This window comes from Heloderma suspectum, chromosome 2 (genome assembly GCF_057233095.1).
Source record: "Heloderma suspectum isolate Gila_16-S chromosome 2, 16-S_ref, whole genome shotgun sequence".
In the NCBI taxonomy this organism is placed as follows: domain Eukaryota; kingdom Metazoa; phylum Chordata; class Lepidosauria; order Squamata; family Helodermatidae; genus Heloderma; species Heloderma suspectum.
Genome location: NC_139459.1, coordinates 344,917,475 through 344,940,546, shown reverse-complemented (window position 1 = coordinate 344,940,546; position 23,072 = coordinate 344,917,475). Strand labels below are relative to the sequence as shown.

Below are 23,072 nucleotides of genomic sequence, written 5' to 3'. Positions count from 1 at the left end.
CTGTCCCTCTGCTTCTGCTGAACATGATACACCTGACGCTGAATACAGGGCTTTTGTTTTTACTCTGTGCCATCCTTCTGAGTAAATCAAATCCAGCAAGGAAATCTGCGCCCGGTGGCCTGTTTCTGTGTGAAGCAATGTTGCTGGACGCTTTGGGGCCTGGTGTGAACATGGGGCAAGTGCTGGCGCCCCAGAGGGCCACTGAAAGTGTAATTTTTGCATATATTTTAAGAAATACTTATTTTAAAGGCCCTATGCTGCATGGAGAAGCACCAGGCTGGCCAGCGGCTGCGATCACCTGTTCGTTTGTAATACTTATATACTGCTTAATAAAATAAAATCCCTAAATTGCATTTCCCCTAGATAGCTCTGGGTCCCCATCTCCAACATCGTGTCCATCACAGGGGACATAACTAGGGATGGACGGACCCCCCTCCGTCCAGGGTGTGGGGAAGCTTGACGAGCTCCCCCTCCTGCCCTGCTTGCGAGGCCTGGACCTGCTCGGCGAGCCTCCCTGCTCACACCGCCCACCGAGCCGCCCCTCGTCTCAGTGCCAAGGACTCTGGAAGTCAAGCCCTTGTGCTTTATGTGCACATGGGCTTGGATGCCAGAGTCCTCAGCACGGCGCACCCTCCAAGTGCTCTAGCCCTGTCCTCTTCCTGAGGACAGGGCTGGAGCACTGGGGTGCTGCTGAGGCCCTCCCTGCCCACGCTGGTTGTCAGGGGCTTCCTTGACAGCTGGCAGAGGCAGGACAGGCCCTGGCATGGCCACCCCGCGGTGCTCTCACCCCGGCTTCCTCAGGAGGAAGGCAGGGCAAGTGCTTTGGGGTGCCACTGAGGCCCTTCCTGCTTGTGCCAGTTGTCAAGGGCTTCCTTGACAGCCAGCAGAGGCAGGGGGGTGTCTCGGCACAGCCACTCCCCAGTGCTTTAGCCCCGGCCTCCTCCCAAAGAGGCCAGGGCTAGAGTGCTGGGGGGCAACCAAGGCCCCTCCTGCCCACGTCGGTTGTCAAGGCCTTCCTTGACAGCCGACTGGGCAGAATGGGGCCTCGGCTGGAGCCCCAGTCGCTACCCGTCTCCTGGAAGCTAGAGCGTGCGCCAGACCTCCTCCTGCTCTTCCTGCCTTGTCGGCTGTCAAGGGAGATAGCCAGCTGGGCAGGAGGAGGAAGAGGCGCTGTGCATGCCCTAGCTGCTCTTGCCATTGGGGCGCATGCGGCAAGAGATCCAAGCTGTTCCTGGCCACTTGCTGAGCTCCAGGGCGCTTGTCAGCTGAGTCCATCAGCTCCCTGGAGGTCGGTGAGCAGGGGCTGGGTGTCGGGGGTTTTGCCAGCCTCCCTAGACATAACTCACTACAAGCTGACACTTGATGGGATCTGAGCTCATGGTGACCGGCCAAGAAAGAGATCTTGGGGATGTGGTGGACAGCTCAATGAAAATGTTGAACCCAGTGTGCGGCCGCTGTGAAAACAGCAAATTCCATGTTAGACATAATTAGGAAAGGAATTGAGAGTAAAACTGCCAACATCATATTGCCCTTTTACAAACCTATGGTGTGACCACACCTGGAATACTGTTTATAGGTCTGGTCACCGCCCCTAAAAAGGATATTGTAGAGCTGGAAAAAGTGCAGAAAAGGGCAACTAAAATGATCAAGGGGCTGCAACATCTCTCCTATGAGGGAAGGTTACAACAGCTTGGATTGTTTAGCCTGGAAAACAGTCACGTAAGAGGAGAGATGACACAGGTATGCAATATTATGCATGATGTGGAGAAAGTGGAAAAGACATTATTCTCCCTCTCTCATAATACTAGAACTTGGGGGCATCCCATGAAATTGAAGTGGGAAGTTCAGGACACATAAAAGGAAATACTTCTTCATACCATGCGTAGTTAAAACTATGGAATTCACTACCATAAGATGTAGCGATGGCCACCAAGAGGACTGGACATATTCCTGGAGTATCAATGGCTACTAGTCCTGCTGGCTATATGCCACCTCCAGGATCAGAGGCAGTGAGCCTCTGTACACCAGTTACCGGGGAACATGGGTGGGAGGGTGCTGTTGCACTTTGTCCTGCTTGTGGGTTTCCTGTGGGCAGCTGGTTGGCCCCTGTGTGAACAGAATGCTGGACTAGATGGACCTTGGTCTGATCCAGCACAGCTCTTATGTTCTTATGACACAAGGCTTTTTATAAAACTGAAAAAAAATGAGGAAAGGAACCCTCGCACACCTTGTATTACATTAACTCCCTCGCTGTACAACCCTTAAAGCAGCAAAATTTCCCCCTCTTACGCAGGGGGAAGGATTTTCTGGAACCTATGGGCAGGATTTCTGTCCAGTAGGTCCCATCACAGATTATCCACAATTGGCTTTGTAAATAGAAATATAACAAAATTAATAACGTAAGCAGGGGCTGCCCAAGACATTTTGCTGCCTGAGGCAAAGGACAAGAAGGCGCCCCCTCCCATTCCATGTACAAAAGCTGACTGGACTGGCAGATGAATCTCTCGTCAACACTGATAAGACAGCATTCTCCGCTGTACCAGGAGGTAGCAAGCTAATTTAGGAGGCGCAGAGCAGATCACATGGCACACAGCTCTGTTCTCCCAACACCTTGCTGCCAACACCCAGCATCTGCTGCCCGAGGCAACTGCTTCATTCTTTCTAATGGTAGGGCTGGCCCTGGCGTAGAAGTGGAATGGAGATGTAGAAGTGGAATGGAGATGGAGACTGATTGAACCATAAAATGCTGCCTAGAAGGATACAAATAGGGAAAACTGTTGAACGGTTATCAACAAAATAATCTTGCAAATTATTTTGCAAGTAATGAGACAACTTACAAATAGACATTTGTGAATTGCTTGGACAACAGAGAAGCGTGCATATGGACATTTTAACATAAGTGTATTGAAATTTTGGATAGACTGAACTTTGTATTTTGCTAATTTGCTCCCTAAGTTTTATTTTTAAAAATCAAATAGTAAATCAAGACGTATACTCTTTAACAGAGACTTAAAACCGAAGTGGAAAGAACTTATGTGGTAAACACTGTGACCATGAAATGTTCAAACTTGGCCTTAGGTTGCAATGGAAAAAATGAGTCATAATTCTGCTGGGCAGCTAGAAAGGGAACAGGCCACAATGGTTAGCGAGTGATGACTGATTGGCAGACAAACTCTATAGTTACAACCAGAAATGGCCTCCTCTGCGTAATGGTCTTGCTGGAAAAGGATGTGGGTGTGTAAGGTGAAGGAGAAGAGGATGTTTACAAGCTTAGACTGCAGCTAGAGCACTGGGGCAAAGATCTGCAGGAGTGACGTGGATGTATGGGGGGAGAATGAAATTCTGCAGAAGAAACAGGATGCAAAACTCCAGCAGTGCTCATGTGTCATGGCTGCATGCACAGATAACTTCTTTGGATCTTGGCCTGTGACATGTAACCCAATCTTGTGCAGACTTAGATCAATGGGCTTAGGCACACCTGACTCTGATAGGGCTGAAGTGAGAAAGAGTGATTGGACAATTTGCAAGACTCAAGTTGCTGTGATAAATGGTACCAGGAAGTAAAAACAAGAATAAAACATAAACCAAAGTCTGTTGGTGGCTCTGTGACTCTTCAAGTCTGGGACACATGCACCAATGAGGTGATATGGAGCAACTGTGGCTTTAATAACCCACAGCATGGTATGTGATTAAAAGGTAAATTTTATTTTACAGGAAAACAGTTAACACAGCATGAAAGTAACACGCACACACATAGAGAGAAAATACATCAAAAAATGGCAAAAAGTAGAAACATACAATATTGTATTTTTTGCTCAGCTGAACCCACATACAATACCTAGCGTGGCCAGGTGTCCTCTTTTACAGAGGACAGTCCTCAATTTGAAGGTCTGCCAGATTAGCCTCTACTTGAAGCCGCCCTGTGTTGGAAGGGCTGCCCTGTTCAATTCCGGTTTAAAGGTAATGAACCGTAAGAACTGTTTGCCCATCAAGTTCGCACCTGGACAGCACACAGAATAGGCAAGCCCACAGGTGACCTAGACACAGTCTTCCACACTGTGGTGAGATGAGCTGCATTCCTATTTAAATTATAATAATTTCTAAATTAGTATGTGTATGTATAAATTGGCATATGCAAATGTTATTAAAATCACTGTCCCCATTTGTCCTCTTCTTTGGGTGATTCTTAGGTGTCCACCCTATTAATCTTGTATTCCTAGGTAGCTCTGAGAATGGTCTGAAAATGCTGGACCTCATCCTCTCTGAACTTCGGCAGCTCTGAGGCGGGCATGCCCCGGCTGGGAGGCTGCCTGGATGTTTCATGTCTCTACGTGTTTCTTTAAGAGAACTGTAGGAAATTCTCATCCAGCAAATATAGATGCAAAACTAGCAAAAAGATCCTCAGTGTTTGGTAGTCCTGGTCTGAGTGTTTTGTTGAGGTCTTTCCTGTATTGGCCATCTAAATAAATGTTGTTGTTTTTCATAGTCATTTTTTATTTTTTAAAAACAAAACATAAACATACAATAGACATACAGTAAAATATCTCTTACCGAGTGCCTAAAGAAATGTTGAAGAATACTTAGATGCCTTGAGATTTATTGAAATGCATACATAAGCTAGGAGACATTACACTAGGAGACGTGAAACCAGCCACTTGAATTTTGGGGAATAGTCAACCCCAGACGTCACACTCCCAGCTCACCCCTTAGTGCTGTTCGAGTTTTGTTTTTGGGATGGAGTTATGTTTTGCTTAATGTAGCGGAGCATTAAAAATGTTCCCCTCCCCCACCTGCAGTCTGAAATGGTATGAGCCATTCTTCCACATTGGCATTTTACCACTCATGCATGCGGAAACCAGGCTTAAGAAAATCCACAAGAGACCCGTAAGGTGCCCAAGCCTATTGAAGAGGCCCAGTCTTGGGAAGCGCCTGCAAATCCCCACCCCACTGTAAGCCCTCATACATTTGACAGTGAGGTCATAACCTCAGAAATGCTCCTCTCTCTCCTCCCATTATACTACAACTTACTATTTCTAAGCTGCCTTCTCTGTCAAAAGGCAGCAAGGCAGTGCACAGCAAATTCAAACACAATGCCCTTAATAAAATCATTCAAACTATTCTAACAATAACTCACATCTTGGGGTTGTCAGGTTGCAACTGGAAGATCAACCCTGTATCCTTAAATCCCATGATGCAGTGGGAGACAAGGCAGCCACAGCTTCTCCTATTCATTGCTCACCTTTTCTTTTTATGTCTACAAGCATTCCTTGTGCTGCTGTGTAAAGCAGGACTCCACACAGCATGCAAAGGAAGCTGGGGGACGACGACGACACACTGATGTTTCATCTCCTGATGCAGTGGGGGACATCTTGTTTTTATCTTTTCTATGTGTCAGGGTTGGAGCTGAGCTTAGGTGCTCGGCCCGATTGGCTCAACATCAACAGCTGCGCCCCACAGGAGAGGGGGAGATCTTCTCCTCCCACTCCTTAAGTTCGGAGAGTTGCCGCACTTTTCCCCAAACGGAGACCAACTGACGTCCTAACTCTTAGATTCCCTTAGTTGGCTGTCCCTTTGTATTCCCCCTGAGTCTCAGGCAATTAGCATCTGTAAACTTCATTAGGCTGAATGGAATTAATGCCTCGGAAAGCAGCCCTTTTGTATGACTGTTGATTCTGGCTATTTGGAGGAATTAGTAGGCAACAGAGGCATTCCTGACACTATGTGGTGGGACTGCACTGTACCTAAAGCAATAGTATTTCACGCATAAAATTATCTCTACAGCTGACACAGGTTGGCATGTCCATTAACAGCGTTATTCATTATTATGAAAGGCAAGCCATTCCAACTGGCTGCACAGAGAGGGACGAGAGGGAGAGCAGGGCCATTCCACCAGCCCTACTGACAGACTGCTTAATTTTTTCCTCTTCCCTCCCCATTCCTTTTTCCTTGTGCATTGTGTCTTTTTAGACGGTAAGCCTGTGGGCAGGGATTTTGGTTTGCACATAAGCTGCTCGGGGAACCTCTTCTGATGGAGAAGCACGATAGAAGTACCTTAAATAAATAAATGTTACACACATGCACACACATTAATTCACACATTAAGTGAATTAGTGTTCTTTACAACAATCCTGTAAGGTAGGATGGTATCGCCTACGGCCACCTAGTGAGCTTATGGCACCAGTGGGATTCGAACACAGGAGCTTCCCAGTTCACAGCTCGGCCTTGTGGCCCCTATGCCAGTGACCTTCAATATTTTTCAAGCATGAGCCACTTTGCTTGTAAGTGCTGCTGCTGAGGCCACTGGGGGGCCTTTCCTGGGTTATGGGGGGGGCTCTCCTCTCCCCGCTCCATCCAGTGGTGACACTAGGCACCCGATTCATCTGGAAGCCTTCCGGGGCGTCTCCTCCCCACCCCCTTCCATTTAATGCAAGCAAAACCTGAGTTAGTCATATTCCAAGTCACCAGGTAGGCGAATTCCTGCAGGCTCATTCTTGGACCTTAGATTGGGATGGATCTTTTTCTCATCACCAGTAGTGTTTTGTTCTACATAGTCCTGCAGAATATCCCAGTACAGGTCCTCACTGCTCTCTCTCTCCTGCCCGCCTGTTCAACTTACCCTCCCGCTCTCCAGTGCCCCACTGCAGCTAGCCAGTCACGTTGCTGTTTACCTCTTGGGCTCCTTCCCACCACAGGTAATTGACAGTACTTCTCCCCCCGCCGCCCCCTTACAGCTCAGGAGCGGCAGGTCTCCTGACCCCCCACCTCCGAAGCCTCCTCTAGTACCCCAAACCTCAGCAGCTATAGGAAATGACGAGGCAAAGCTGGAGAGCGCGGGCTGAGAATGAGAGCTACTGCAAAAGGAGGGGGAGAGCCTCACTAAAGGTGACTGGGAGCCCTCGGTGGCCCTTGGGCCTTGCAGTGATGCTATCGCTCACATTCATAATCTGAGTTATGGACAGACAATGGGTTTAAGGTGCGGAACAATATAGCGATGGGCCTGGGCGTTCCAGCATCGGGAACACGTTTCCACAGAAAGAGGACGGCTCCTCCACGGTGTCCTGGATCTCTGGAGAGCTGGCACTTACACGGATGTAGATGATGAGGCATCTCTTGTTCTCCTCCTGGTGCAGGCATCGTCCTTGCTGCAGAGGAAGTTCTTCTCCGTGGAGCACCTGGTACTACTGAGCCCTTCGTCATTTATGTACACACAAAAACCTTGTCCTCGCACTGGAAACCTGGAATAGGCACCGGTACACACAAGGTATTATTATCTGCACTGCAGTGACATCTGCAGGCCTGGAGTGAACACTGCAACACATGTTTTTCCAAGTAGTTTCCGTTAAATTAGGATAGGTTAGAGCGGCCTCCCCTAAACTGGCACCCTGCAGATGTGTTTGACCACAACTCCCATGATCTCCAGCCAGTATGGCCAATGATCAGGGATGATGGGAGTTGTAGGAATTTGCCTGTCCCTTTAACTACACGCCCAAGGACTGAAATATGCCAAGGGGGCTCTCCTCTGTGTCTCGCCATTGGGAGCTGTACTTATGTGGAGGCACATTATGGGATGCCTTCTGCTCAGAGACCCGGCTGGCGCCAAGGCTGAGCTCATTTCATGGCCAAGGTAAGACCTGGCTGTTCACCCAAGCCTTGGGGTCTTACTGACTGCAGCTCAGGGTTTTTTTGTTTGGACAGTTGATTGGACTGGTTGTCTGTGTCATTGTTTTTAATACTGCACCCACCTGATATAGGGTGGGCTAGAAATCTTGAAATAAATAAATAGCTTCACACATCTCGAGAGCACTAGGTTGGGCAAGGGTGGGTTAGAGGCACCCAAGAGCTCTGTAGTTTAGCGGATGGAACATATTGTTCTTTTTGCACTCGGCACACAACAGGGATTTCAAAGGGTGGCAGCTGAGACATCTAGTGGGCATCTGCTCTTTTCTACTCATATTCCCCCTATTGTTAGAACACTTTGTATTTATTTATTTAATTCACATCCCACCTGTCTGCCAAAGAATAGTGCTCAAGGCAGCTAACAATAAAATCCAGATCAAAAACAAAATCTAAGGGTGTAAACCCTGTGGGATGCACGCTGGATGCTTGTGAGGCTCCAAACTCAGAGGCGTACGTGTATCCAATGCCTGGCACCTCCTGCTCTGCATTTTAGCTCTATGGGCGAGTCCGGCTGATTCTGCCCATCTAGGGGAGGCCTTGGGGAGGGGGAAGGAAGGAGGCTGGGGATGGCTGGGGATACCTTGTAGCCCCATGTCCCCGGTCTCCTCCTCTCCCCGCCCCTGGGAACACCTCCCTTTCCCCATCTCCTTGCTCCATTTTGTGAGCGCGGAGAGGTAGCCGGCACAGTTCTCACTGCACCAGCTATGAGGAGGAGGGAGAGGAGGCAGGGAGCGCGGTTTCCTGGCTCCCTGCTAGGAGCCCTGTCTATGAGCTTGGAGCCAGGAAACCGCACAATCCTATGTCCCCCCAGATGCTGTCTAGGGGACACAGGATTGCTCCCTCCATTAATTAAAACACAGTAGTAAAACAATTAAATTAAAAACACAATGAGAAATACAACAAGAAGACTGTTCAGAATACAGCCCGCTGCTACCTTTAAACTGCCAACGGGACCTGGAACTTGGGAGTTGGCAGGCCAAAACTGAGCGTGAATATGGGTGTGTGTGTGTGCGTGTGTGTGAAATAAACTAGACTGAACTTGAAATTGCTCCAAAGCACTGTTCACAGAATTCTCTGCAAAGTTTGAAGTTGAATATTCTCATACTTTAATACTCGCTAAATATTTGATATCTGGGTATAATGTTTGGTTTCAACTTTTGACATAATTTGAAAGTTGACATCTAATGGTATTTAGTAGCTGACTGTATTTGATAGTCACCATTTAGTAGTACTAGTATTTGACAGCATTGCTGGACGGCGAGCAATTGCATGTAGTATGTAACAGTATCCTGACAGATGACAGTTTATGAGATTTGTCATGTGCCAAAACGCTTGAGAAACGCCAGTGAGTCTGCGGCACTCAGAATTTTAATACTGAAGATCTGTTTGATCAGGTCCTCTTATCTTATTTTAACTGTTTTTAACTGCTTTAAATTGTTTTGGAGTTTGTATGTTAAAGTTTTTACGTTAAGTTTTTGTAATTGTTGTGGACCACCCAGAGAGCTTTGGCTACTGGATGGAACAGAAATGAATACTTAGCAATGCAAACCTGAACTTTCACATTCAAAAACTCAATGGTAAATTGGAAGTTTAGGAAAATTTCACTTATCTGTGAATATCTATGTCAGTTCTGAGAGGTATCTACCAGGTTTTCATTCATCCTTGCAATGCTTCCCAATAACTCTCTTAAAATGCAGATCATGGAAAATGACCTGGGTAGCAGCCTAAAGAATGGTGCCTTTTGGTTCCCTCTATAGTGTTTCATAATGTCATATCCACACAGGGAACTGTGGCTGACACACTCAAGCTCTGGAAACTAATGCTGGAAACCGTCTATACAATCTAACTCACAACAGGCAAATATTAACAAGCAAACGGAGGGAGCATGAAGAAAAAACACTCACTGGTTGTTAAACTCTGTGCCATTGGGCCATCTCCAGGCCATCTCCAGAGTTTGTCTTGAGAGGCCAATCCAGTAATGATAGGGCCGAGTCAATTTCATACCAAACTCCTAGGATAGACAAATTAGGTAATGATTTTTTTATTTATTAAGTTATATTCTATCTTTACACTAGAAATCAGAGTTCACGGTGGCCAACAATAATAAAATATAGGTAAAAATACAAAATGATCACAAAAAAAAATCAATTAGATCCATAAAAAAAGAAATAAACAGCACCCATCAGTGAAAACCTCCTTGAGCAAACAAGTCAGCTTACAGGCCAAATGCCTGTCTGAATAAGAATGTCTTTGGTTGTTCGTGGAAGGACAATGAAGATGGAGCTAGCTTGGCCTCCTGTGGCAGGGGGTTCCAGAGCTTGGGAGCAGCCACCAAGGAGGCCTCTCCCTCCAAACATGCCTCTGCTGGCAGCAGGCACCTTGGATAGCTCCTTTAGAGTTCTGACTGAAACCCGGAGCGGATTCATCGCCCCACTGACATTCGAGCCACCGCTCTCCACTGGTGGTAGGACAGATTGAACCTTCTCTTCCAAGGATAGTAAATGGGCAGGCTCATATAGTGTTTCAACTGGCCTGGTCCCAAATCGTGTAGGGCTTTATAGGTCACAACTGGCACTTTGAATTGTGTCCAGAAATGAACCAGTAGCCAGTTCATTCACCCATTACTGTGTTTATTGTTTCTGATATCTAAAGAGAACCAATGCCTATTGGCAAAACAGCATATCAGCGTCGCTGTTCAAATAAAGGTATTTTTACCTTAAATAAAAGTATTTTTTACCTCAGGACGAAAGCTCAAGTGGGTTGGCAGCAGGTGAAACACAGCAGGCAACACCACAATGCCACCTACCCTCGCCTCAAAAGAGCCTGTGCAGGTAGTTACAGAGGAGCGAGACACAGACATGCTGGAGTCTCCCATGCCGCAGTGCGGGAAACGGAGTGCTGAGGCAGGAAGCTCAGTGATGCAATTCCTTCTCATATGTTCTCTGAAAACGCTTTGCTTACCTTTATATGCACACCCACCCACCCCATCTTTAGTCAGACAATTTTTTAGCAACCAGCAAAATTTCTAGCTTTTACATAAATATCTGGCCTAAGGATTTTATTTGGATAAAGAAATGTTGGTCAGTTAGCAGCCTATTCCCTCCAGTGCACCTTTCTTCGCTGGGCCACTCGCATGAACATCATGAGCGAAGGGGACCACACAGAAGCAAACGGTCTCTCCATTTGGGTTCCTTTCCAACTGTGAAGGGTTGAGGAAAGCAAGAATTTTAAAGATACTCATTTGGAAGTTAGGTCCCATTGCATTTGAGAAAATGTGTTAAGAATCACAGCCTCAGGGAGCTTAGCAGTGAGAAAACATGAGAATGTCTGCTCCAGACACCATCCTTACCCTTGTTATCTCTCATTCCCCGCTTTGCTCCACCCCTTTTGTTGTCTCAGCCACTGCTGAAAGGCAGACTGTAAATTCCTTGGGGCAGGAAACTGTATCTTCTGCTAATGTTTCTCTGTAAAGCACGGTGAACTTTGGTGGTGGCGGTAGCAGTAGTACAGAAGAAGAAACCCAGAATACAAGCTATAGTAGAAGAGCTGAGGAACTGCCATACAGCAGAACCTGTTGGTTTGCTTCAGGTGATTCGCCCATGAGTCACAATCAGGGATGTCCAGCGCAGGAAAATCCATCCCTATTGGGGTTCGTGGATTTCCCTGGAGCTCCCAGCTCAGCTTGAATTTGCGAGCCGAACCACAGGCTCCCCCTTTGAACTTGCAGACTTTGCAAGTCTCCCTTCTCCCTGCCGGGCCCCAGCAGGGAGAAGGGAAACTTGCGCACAGCGACCAGCAGCGAGCAATTCCAGCCCCGGCCGTTGTGTGTAAGCGTCTCCCTTCTCCCTGCTGGCACCCCAGCAGGGAGAAGGGAGACTTTCACGCACCACGGCCGACAGCGGCAGGAAAGGCAAAGCCACAGCTCCTTCCCTCCCTGCTGCTGCCGCTATCGCCCACTGGCCACTTTGCACAACTCTCTTGAGCGAGAGAATTGTGCAGAGTGGCCGGCAATGCCGACAGCAGCAGCGGCCAAAGTCCGTGAGCTGGCCCAACTTGGCACAGGTCGAGTAGTGCCAGCTCCTGGGTAAGTGAGCTGGAGTCCAGGGGGGCCGAGCCGCCAAATCCTGGGGGTCTTGACCCCCCAGTCGGATTCCTCTGACATCCCTACTCATGATACATACTTGTTGCTTACCAAATCCCGTTTGGTATCCATCACAGCCAAGGAAGCACCAAATGAGGAACAATTCGCTGCACTGATGTCCCAATCTCTTTCCTCTTCTGATATATAGTAGCATTTTCCTCGGTACCCAACCCAGCCGTCCGGGCAGGCAGCATCAATTGGTGGAGTACAAGCCGGACATGGCAGTGTTTTCTTAACTGAAAATAAAACAAGTTGCCCAAATGTGAGAGTGCACAATCATACTGTAACTCTGAGGGCAGGAGCCAGGAAACCCTGGGATCCATAATTCAGAGGTGCTGGGGGGATTTTAATAGATAACGGGTGGAATCCAATAAAGGGTGGAATGTAATTTCCTCCCTCTCCCCTGGAATCCCTGAAAGTCTGCTCCGGAGGGTCTCCAGTGCAAGTTTTGACAGTGTGTGGAGGGGCTACAGGGGAGGGAGATTCATCCCACTTCCTGGTTCCACTGACGGAAGCAGTTCCATGGGCAGAAGAATATCACTGGATTCCATCCTATGTTAAGCACCCTCACCAAAACTACAATTCCCATGATTCTCTGGGGAAGGCATGACAATTAAATCTTGTTTAAAACACACACACACTGACCTATGTTTGTCATGTAGATACTGTGTGGGTCAGATCCAGACCTAATCCTACTTAGAACACACCTACAGAAATCAATGGGACTTAAGTTAGTCATGACTGAGTCTGGATCCAAACCTATCTCTGCACTACAGGATTTATATCTATCCATGCTGCTGTGGTTTACATTGCTTAATTAAAATATATATTTATGTGAGAGAGAAAATGGGGACAAAAAATTGTCATACACTCCTGTGATGGCACCAAAAGCTATGGCACTGATTTGATCCTTTTATTTTTCAGAGCTTCTTGTCCAAAAGCTCTCTCCACTGGTAATTTGGGGGGATTTAGCAGGAGGGGAGTTAATTTATAAAAACTCTATTAGCACCCCTCTTCAGCATAACTGAATATTGTATGTACATTGGTGACAGTCTGAATGGACACTGCCTTTGTGCCAATCCCAAAATCACTTTTGTAACCCAGTGGGTGTTTAAATATGTCCCTTAACTAGTGTTCTGTTTTAATGGCCATTTCAGAACAATGGATAAGATCCAGCCAAAGGTAAACTGCTTTAATTCCTCATGATGTCACTGGGAAAGATTTAACCATGTGCTTAAGCATGTGCTCAAATCTCCTCCACTTGAAATCAACCAGATTAAAATAATTTAACTTTGGTTGGATCAGGCTGTCTCCTTTTCTTTTTTTCCATCCATTCATCCATCATCTCCTTTCCTTCCATACAACTGTATTTCCTTTCAAATATTTCTATACTTTAGAGGTGATCTTTCAAGTGTGCAGCATGTCGTGTTATTAGCTTTTATTTTATCCACATATTTTAACTTAATACAAATAACCATGGACAACGTTAAAACATACATTTCTCCCCACTTACCAGCCAATGAAATTATAGCAATGACCAAAGCTATGAAGATGACAACTGCTGCTAAAGGGTATTTTTTGTCTGCAATGCACTTTTGGACGAAAGCTGAAAAACAATTAGCACAAGGGGCTGAATAAATCATGGTCACAGGAAGCAAAATAATCAGCCACTGTTACGACAAACTTGTCAGAACTTGTTCTTCAGGACAAGACATGGCACATTTACCCCAAAGTTTAGGCTATATTGGCATCAGCTGATTTTCACGAGGTATGTCCCAGGGCATACCACAGTTTCCATGCAATGATGATTAAGGACTCAGTTCTTTGTTTTATCAGGCGATAGTCGTATGATAGTCTTGTGCTGCACGTGTGTGCCTCTCAGCACATCAGACAACATGATGCAGGAAGGAAAGACGCAATTACAGTGCATTAAAGCGACCTTCCCCAACCTGTTGTCCTCCAGTTTTGTTGGTCTACAACCCCCAGCATCCCCCTGCCAACTATGTGAAGGGAGGAAGGGGGGTACTTGAACTCCCAGCCATGTAGGCAGGGACAAAAGGTTGCTTGGACTGAACGCCAACCCAGCAAGGTAGGCTGCCGCCACGCCTTACATCCAACTCAGCCTGAGCCAGGGAACTCTCAGACCTTACAGGACACCCCTAGGCTTGTGAAACAAGGGCCCAACAACGCCCTCTATTTCAAAGTCCTTGGCCTGGAACCTGAACAGAAGCAATAAACAAGAGGGAAACTCTGGACTTAGTACTAAAGCTTAATTGGAATGAAGCACACACGGTCAATCAGAATAGGTGGTAAGTCTATTTACAAAAAGGGAAAGGGGATAATGTACAAAAGAATCAGAGCAAGATTTGGAAACAATACTTATAGGGTAAAACAACAGATCTGACTGAACCTGTCTATATGTACCAGTGGCGTGGCTCTGCAATGGAGCAGGGCCTCCCAAGCAAACTGTTGGGCAGTGCAAAAGCACATGAACATGGCTATGCTGGCTGGGGGATGCTGGGAGATGCAGTCGAACACATTGGAGGGAAACAGGTTGGGGAAGGATGCATGAAAGGAATGCACAGAACCATCCTTAATGCATGTTTGGGTAGCATTTTCACCCTAAGACTGTCCCTAGGGGAGAGACCAAGGGTGGGTCTTGGGGCTGTGGATCACTCAGGGAGCTTTGTGGTACAAAGGTTTAATAAATAAACCCTTCCTCCACCCTTCTGTTGCTTCTCTTGTTCTGTGAGAAATGATCCCCAGAACAGGATTTCCCCTGAAGCCTCGCAATCTCTTCCTGGGGACAAACTCAGGAGATAACACCATCTGTATATGCCCTTACAATGTGAAAGAGACTAGCTTCTCTCAGCCTGTTTCCTGAGCTGATGCTTTACAGTACAAATTGCACTACTTACTTTAAAACCCTTCAGCCCTCACAATCCCTGCCCACTGTTTCCTCCTGCTACTTCAAAGTCATAGTCAGTTTTGGAAACATCAACCATCACAATAGTCTGCCTCATGCTTCCTAATGCTATTTCTTAGTAACCGTTCTGTAAGCATACGAACACAGGCCAGAGCTCTAAGCCGGCGTGGTCGATACTGACTGACAAGCTCCTGAGACCTTTCTAACTATAGATGCTAGACATGGAACCTGGGACTTTACTGATACACACAGCAAGATCTCTACCACTAAATTAGGAGTACTCCCTAAACTAAGTTTAGGGACAGAGGACCCAAACTCAAAGAGGCTTATTTGGGCTAATTCAATTCTTCTCCACAGCCTAGCGATCTTTTTCACCGATAACAAGGGGGCAATTTCTGGCCCTGCAGATCCTTCAGCCTACAACTCCCATCAGCCCTAGCTAGCATAGCCAATGGTGAAGGATGATGCAAGTTGTAGGCCAAAACGTCTGCAGGGCCATTAAGTTGCCCGCCGCTGATCTATAATCAAAAGGCAAGAGAAAAGGAACACTATGGTTTCTATGCCCTGAAGTACAGAGTTGCCAATTTTTTCTCAGGAAGGCTCCCATGCCTTTATCAGCTTAAGTTCATTCATGATAGGCAGAAACTCAGCTGGTACCTCCTTTCCTGGTATAGAGGTATGATAATTTTCTGTGAGTCAGGCAACTGTTACATGCACAGGAGCCCTGCCACAAAAGAAGTGGTATTCTATTTTGAAACTATTAGTCCATGAAACTATTTTAATTAGGCCCCAAATGGGTGAAACAGAAGGTCTAATGGTACAGGACACATATCTACTGCTGAACGTCAGCTGTTCTGGACTCTTTGGAAGAAGAGTACAATATAAGAATATGTAAAATAAATTTACCATCATTTCTTGGTCCCCTTCTACCAGCTGTCTCAGTAGGCCTTGCACTCTCTGTTTCCTCATTCAGTGGTTCAGAGCCTGCAGTCTCTCTCTCTGTTAAAGAGCAGAAGAGGTCAAGAGCTATGATCACAGACATACACAGACAATTTTCTTTGCCTGTAGGGTGCCACATGCAAAATCCTCCTCATCCTTTTTAATTGATTCAGTATGCTGATGGCACTCAGGACAGAACTGGCACTCAGGATAGAACCCCAGGTGTCAGCTGGGACACTGTCATGTTTGATGGCCTGGACCCTTCCTCCATCTCAGAGGATGACCTGGACGAGGCATCTCCAATCCCCTTAGCAGGTCCTTCCAGATCTTCACCTGGCTCATCAGATACAGAGGACTCTCTCCTGGTGCAGCACCCACCACCCTGTCGTAAGAACCAGCCCTCAGGAGTCCTTCCTCTGATGATGGCGAAGATCAGGCAGGGACATAAGGGGTGAGGCAGTCCTGACAATAACCTGCTCCCAAGTTGTTTGGGCTTCATATGTCAACAACAGCACCTTAAACATGGTGTTTTAAATCTGTTAATATCTTTTGGTAGATTAAAAGCAGCCAAAACAAAATGGCCAGAATCCAAAGTGACTGTGCAGAGAGGGGCCCCAGATTTTTTTTAAAAACTACTGACAGGGAAGAAGGGGGGCAGCACTCTAGGAGCTCTTGTGGGCCTAAGGGCTTTGTCTTTTTTTATCTTGGCTCTTGGACCATGTAACTGATTTGGGTTTTCCTGTCCCTTTATAGAGCACATTCTGATCCCTCCTCCACTTCAGCTGTGTCCCTGACACTGAAGTCAATATTTTGCATTAACAGTGCTTTCCTCTGTTGGGTAAGCAGTCTCTGTTTGTGTGGAAACAGAAAACAATATGTTGCTAAGGCATAAACTGAAGGATCTCCCAGAAAGCAGATACTGAAGTGTGGGCAGGAAACATGCTGATGTGAAAATGACTAGGTGGGAGACTGAGATTCTCAGAATGCCTATTTCTTTTCATATGGGGCCAGTTTATTTCACAACATCAGTAGGGTGCAGGTTTGTTGAAACATCTCACATTAGTTCCAGCCTGCAAACGGGCAAGAACGTATGTAGAGAGAAATGTCATCTAACACTCACAAAAGGAGTCTGCAGTTTAGGGCAGCTGTCAAAGGCCCCCATCTGGCAGTCACCTGGCTACTCTTTGGCTTGGCATTCTATTTAAAACAGGTTTCCCCAAACAGGGGGCCTCCAAAAGCTTTAAGAATGTCTATAATTGGTGGAGAATACTTGGGCTGCAAAGCTATGTGCACATACTTGTGAGAAAACCTCAGTGAACTCAATGGGACTTCCGAGTAAACATGCATAAGTTTGCACTGTTAATGTTTACACTGGACATTTTTTAAAGGTTTGTTAGAATCACCTTAAGAACATAAGAAAAGCCCTGCTGGATCAGACCAAGGGTTCTTCTAGTCCAGCATTCTGTTCACACAATGGCCAAACAGCTGTAAACCAGGAGCCCACAAGCAGGACAGGAATGCAATAGCACCCTCCCACCCATGTTCCCCAGCAACTGGTGTACATAAGCTTACTGCCGCTGGTACTGGAGGTAGCACATAGCCATCAGGACTAGTTGCCATTGATAGCCTTCTTCTCCAGGAATTTATCTAACGCCCCTTTAAAGCCATCCAAATTGGTGGCTATCGCTACATCTTGTGGCAGTGAATTCCAGAGTTTAACTATGTGCTGTGTGAAGAAGTCCTTCCTTTTATCTGTCCTGAATCTCCCACCAATCAGCTTCATAGGATGACCTTGGGTTCTACTATTTTCAGAGAGGGACTTAACCATACCAGAAATAACCAATACCAAATAAACCAAACATGTGCCGAATATCTTTATGTTATGGAAAGGAGATAAGGAGACTCTTCAGGAGTTTCTCCAACATATAAATACTAAACATGAAACCATTAAGTTTGAAATTAATTACAAGAAATTGAGGCTTAATTTTCTGGATGCTGCTGTTATAGCTCAAAATGGGTCTCTCACTACTGATTTGTATTTAAAAAAAACACAGGTGCAAATTCTTTCCTGAAATAGGACAGCTATCACCCTATCCGCATGCAACACAATTTGCATCACTCACAAATGCTGAGACTGTGAAGGAACTGTAGCAGTACACGAGATTTTCACAAGCAGGCAAAACACTCATTACACAGCTAAGCAGGAGAGGGTACCCAATGAAAGTACTGACAAGGGCTATGCATAGAGCCCCGAACAGCAATAGGAAGGAGCTTCTAAAGCTTAGGGGCCAGCAAAAAGGACTCTTTCCATCGTTGCTGCAAGGCAGGTGGGATGCAAGCATCCATCAGTGTTGCAAGGCAGGTGGGATCCGGTGCTGCTGCTGCCTTGCTGGAGCTCTACCTCCACCTGGGGGACTTCTACTCTGCCTCCTTGCAGACCCAGGTCCAGCCAAGCACCACCCCACTCCCAGCTGCAACACCTGTGGGAGCTGGGGCATAAAACCCAGGCCCCGGTGGGGGCAGGACCCCTGCCAGTGGGTGCTGCCGCCTAAGGGGGTGACACCAAAAGGGGTTGCCCCTTTGGGGGAGCCAGTTCGGGGGAGGGCCTGTCTCCCTGCTTGAAAGGAGGGGACTGTTTGCCTCAGTGTGGCCTGCTGGGCTGCCTGCACTAAACATGTGTTTTTATAGAAGGGCGGAGGTGTTGGGAGCCAGGGAATGGCCGTTACAGTTCTACAGGCCAGAGGGAGATACGGAGGGGGGAGACAGTCACACTCTAAAGGCAAAGTGTGTAACAACAGGGTGCTGACTGTCCCTAAACTGTCCCCCAACTCAAATAACCTGGATGGCCCTGGCAACAGACCCCCTGGGTTGGAATTGCTGCTGCTGCTGAATGCCAGGTCAGTGAACGGTAAAACAACTGCTATCCAGGACTTGATCCTGGATGAGCACACTGACCTGGCCTGTATTACAGAGACCTGGTTGGATGAAGCTGGGGGGGGGGGGAGGTCAATCTCTCTCAGCTCTGCCCTCCAGGGTTCTCTGCCCAGCAGCAGGCAAGACCTGGGGGGCGGGGAGGTGGAGTGGCAGTGGTCTATTGGGATTCGATCCCCCTGACCAAATGCCCTATCCCGCAGTCTGCTGGGTTCAAGTGTGTGTATTTGAAGGTGGGTGCCCGGGACAGAATAGGGATTCTGTTGGTGTGCCATCCACCCTGCTGCTCAACAGTCTCCCTTCCTGAGCTAGCCGGGGTAGTCTTGGGGTTGGTGTTGGAGACCCCTTGGCTTGTTGTACTGGGGGATTTCAACATCCATGCTGAGGCTGCCCTGTTGGGAACGGCTCAGGACTTCATGTTGGCCATGACAACCATGGATGTGTCCCAGAAGGTATCTGGCCCCACCCATGCTGCTGGGCACACTCTGGACCTCATTTTCTGTGTTGGATGGGCTGATAGTGATCTGAGAGTGGAAGAACTCTCTATAGTTCCGTTGTCATGGACAGATCACTACCTGGTGGGGTTTAGACTTGCTGGCACTTGGAACTCCTGCAGGGGGGGAGGGTCGATTAAGATGGTCCGCCCCAGGAGGCTGATGGATCCGAATGGTTTCCTGATGGCTCTTGGGGATTTTCCTGTTGCCTCGGCAGGCAATTCTGTCGAAGCCCTGGCCAATCTCTGGAATGGAGAAATGACCAGGGCTGTGGACACAATCGCTCCTGAGCGTCCTCTCTCACGAAGTGGAGCCGCACCAGCACCCTGGTTTTCTAAGGAGCTGGCGGCGATGAAACGAGTGAGAAGATGACTGGAGCGACATTGGCAGAAAACTCGGAATGAATCCGACTGAACACGGGCTAGAGCCTACTTGAAGGCCTACTCTGTGGCAATATGGGCAGCAAAGAAAATATTTTTTTCTGCCACTATTGCGTCTGCAAAGAGCTGTCCAGCAGAGCTGTTTTGAGTGGTTAGGGGTCTTTTACACACCAGTCCACAAGAGGATAATTTAAAACCTCTCGACAGCCCGCTGGGAACAATTTGCTCAGCACTTTGCAGATAAAATTGCTCGGATCCGCGCTGACTTGGACGCTATAGTTGATAGAGACCCAGTGGATGTAACTTTGGCGCCTGCTTGTCCAGGGCTGTTGGATACTTTTCAATTTGTACAGCCTGAGGATGTGGACAGGATCCTGGGAGAGGTGAGAGCCACCCCTGTGTTCTATATCCTTGCCCTTCCTGGCTCATAAAAGCAGCCAGAGGTGGACTGGCCAAGTGGGTAAGGGGAGTGGTTAATGCCTCCCTTAGGCAAGGCAGAGTTCCAGCCTGCTTGAAGGAGGTGGTGGTGAGACCTTAGTTAAAAAAGCCCTCCCTGAACCCCACCATGTTGGATAATTATCAGCCAGTCTCCAATATTCCATTTCTGGGCAAGATATTGGAGTGCGTGGTGGCCTCCCAACTCCAGGGATTCCTGGATGAGACAGATTATCTAGATCCATTTCAATCTGGCTTCAGACCTGGTTATGGGACAGAAACAGCTTTGGTCACCTTGGTGGATGACCTACGCCGGGAACTAGACAGGGGGTGTATGTTCCTGTTGGTTCTGCTGGACCTCTCAGCGGCTTTCAATACCATCGACCATGGTATCCTTCTAGGTTGCCTCGCTGGGACGGGACTTGGAGGCGCTGTTTTGCAGTGGCTCCATTCCTTTTGGAGGGGCGGACCCAGAAGGTGGTGCTGGGGGACTCCTGTTCGACTCCCTGGCCATTGGCTTGTGGAGTCCCTCAGGGTTCTGTTTTGTCCCTCATGCTATTTAACATATACATGAAACCACTGGGAGAGGCTGTCTGGAGTTTTGGGGTTTGGTGTTACCAGTACACCGATGACACCCAACTCTACTTTTCCTTTCCATCTAATTCCAAGGAATGTTGTGCTAAACTGGTGTCTGTTGGCAGTAATGGACTGGATGAGGGCAAACAAATGGAAGCTTAATCCAGACAAGATAGAAGTGCTCCTGGTCTGTTGAAAGGTAGATCAGGGAATAGGGATTCAGCTTGTGCTGGATGGGGTTACGCTCCCCCTGAAGACACAGGTTCGCAGCTTGGGTGTACTTCTGGATTCAGCCCTGAGCCTGGATGCCCAGGTTTCAGCGCTGGCCAGGAGTGCGTTTGCACAGTTGAAGCTAGTGCGCCAGCTACGCCCGTTCCTTGAGATGTCTGACTTGGCCACAGTGACACATGCCTTTGTTACATCCCATTTGGATTACTGTAACGCGCTCTACATGGGGCTGCCTCTGAAGAGTGTTCAGAAACTTCAGCTGATTCAAAGAGCTGTGGCCAGACTGCTGACTGGGGCTGGTTACAGGGAGCACTTCGAAGCAAACATCTGAAGCTTCGAAGTTACGGCAGCCAGTCAATCCTAGTGATCTCCTGGCTATATTACATTGCATCAAATTATGCCTCAAGGCATGAACATAACTGGTCCTTCTCAGGACCCCATGACAAAGAATCTTGGTCCTGTTACCAAGATTTGCCAGATCAATATAGAAGGAATAAGTAGATCTAAGTGCCAAATCCTACAACGGATTTTAGCAGATAACGACATCGACGTAGTTGTAGTCCAGGGAACTCATGCTGAAAATGAGGACCAAGTCAGACAGAGAGGCAGGACCCCTGGCTATGACTTGCTGGGAGCAACATACCACCATGCTTATGGAGTGGCAACATATGTGAGGTCATCAACTGAAAATGCCCAACTGTGCTCAGCCTCTAATCTCAACAATATACATGAGGTAACTGTAAGAATAGGGGAATTAACAATAACTAACATATATAAACCCCCAGCTATTAATTAGCCCCTACAAGTTATACCTCTGTCCCCACATCCAGCTGTTTACCTTGGAGATTTTAATAGTCATCATACTCAGTAGAAGTACAGTGAACCTGACGAAAATGGTGAGGCACTTGTAAACTGGGCAGAAGAAAACAGCTTGTATTTGATATTGGATGCAAAGGACAGAGGAACATATAAGTCAGCAGCTTGGAGAAAGGAATACAACCCTGATTTGTGTTTTGTGACCACCAACGAGGAAAAACCGCCAGTGAAAACCTCTCAAGTGGTACTAGCAGACTTCCCCCATAGCCAGCACCGCCCAATTCTGATTGAAATTGGCAGAAGTATACCTCTGATGTCATCCTTTCCCCGCCCAAGGTGGAATTTCAAGAAGGCGAAATGGGATGTCTTTACTGAAAATCTAGACAAATGCTTGGGCTGGATCTCCCCTAAATCCAACAATTATGAGAGACTTACAGGCGCATTTATATGTGCAGCAAGAAAGGGTATTCCTAGAGGATACCGCAAGCAATATATTCTGGGATGGAATGATACCTGCGAGAACCTGTATCAAGAATTTTTTAAAAATGGAGACCATGATATCACAGATGACTTGTTACATAGCCTCAATATAGCACAGCGAAAGAAATGGATGGAGACCACAGAATCGCTCAATTTTAAAACGTCTAGTAGAGAAGCATGGTCTTTGCTACAGAAATTAGGGGGAAGTAAGAAGAAAATAAATGATAAGACACACATTTCAGCCAATCAGATCGTGGCACACATATTGTCTACATCTAGAGCTACAAGGGACAAAGTCCATACAAGACAAATTAGACAAAAACTTAGTGCTCTTAAAACTAATTGTCCTAAACATTCTGAATATTCACGCCCTTTCCCCCCCTTTGAAATTACAAACGCACTCAAGGATGTAAAAGCTGGCAAGGCACCTGGACATGATGGTATACATCCTGAATTCCTCCTGCATTGTGGAAAATATGCAAAAAGATGGTTGGCAGAATTCTTTTCAGATATTATGGAAACAGGTATAACACCACACAAGATGAAGCAAGCAAAAATCATTGCAATACTCAAACCGGGAAAAACAAATGACCAACCAAAGAACTATTGACCAATCGCACTGCTAAGCACTGTCTATAAGCTTCTCAAAAGGCTTCTGCATAACAGAATCAGCCAGAAGATACTCCAGATAATTCCAGTGGAACAAGAGGGATTTTGCCCCGCACTAAGCTGCGCTGACCAAGTGCTTTCACTAACAACCTATATAGAAGCAGGATATCAGGCGAAGCAAAAAACATCAGTTGCTTTTATAGATTTAAGTGCAGCATATGATACAGTGTGGAGACATGGACTACTTTATAAATTAATACAAGTAACCTCGTGCCGAAAAAATGCCCAACTTACTGATAATATGCTTGCTGGAAGAACTTTCTCTGTGACTATAGAAGAGGATACTAGCGTCCCTAAAATTTTAAACAATGGACTACCACAAGGCTCGGTTCTTGCACCTCTCCTTTTCAATCTATACATAGCTGACATACCACACACAA

The 23,072-nt window shown here is 47.0% G+C and overlaps 1 protein-coding gene across 1 annotated transcript in view; it reads right to left on the bottom strand.

Moving 5' to 3' along the window:
* Positions 1-23,072, bottom strand: part of LOC146355329 (uncharacterized) — a 62,210-nt gene that overhangs the window by 28,451 nt on the left and 10,687 nt on the right. The window contains exons 3-9 of the mRNA XM_084829871.1: positions 15,651-15,743; positions 13,332-13,424; positions 11,870-12,054; positions 9,582-9,688; positions 7,086-7,235; positions 2,583-2,750; positions 1,069-1,282 (exon numbers count right to left, since the gene is read on the bottom strand). Coding sequence (XP_084685997.1) covers positions 1,069-1,282; positions 2,583-2,750; positions 7,086-7,235; positions 9,582-9,688; positions 11,870-12,054; positions 13,332-13,424; positions 15,651-15,743 — 1,010 coding nt within the window. The remainder of the gene's footprint in view (positions 1-1,068; positions 1,283-2,582; positions 2,751-7,085; positions 7,236-9,581; positions 9,689-11,869; positions 12,055-13,331; positions 13,425-15,650; positions 15,744-23,072) is intronic.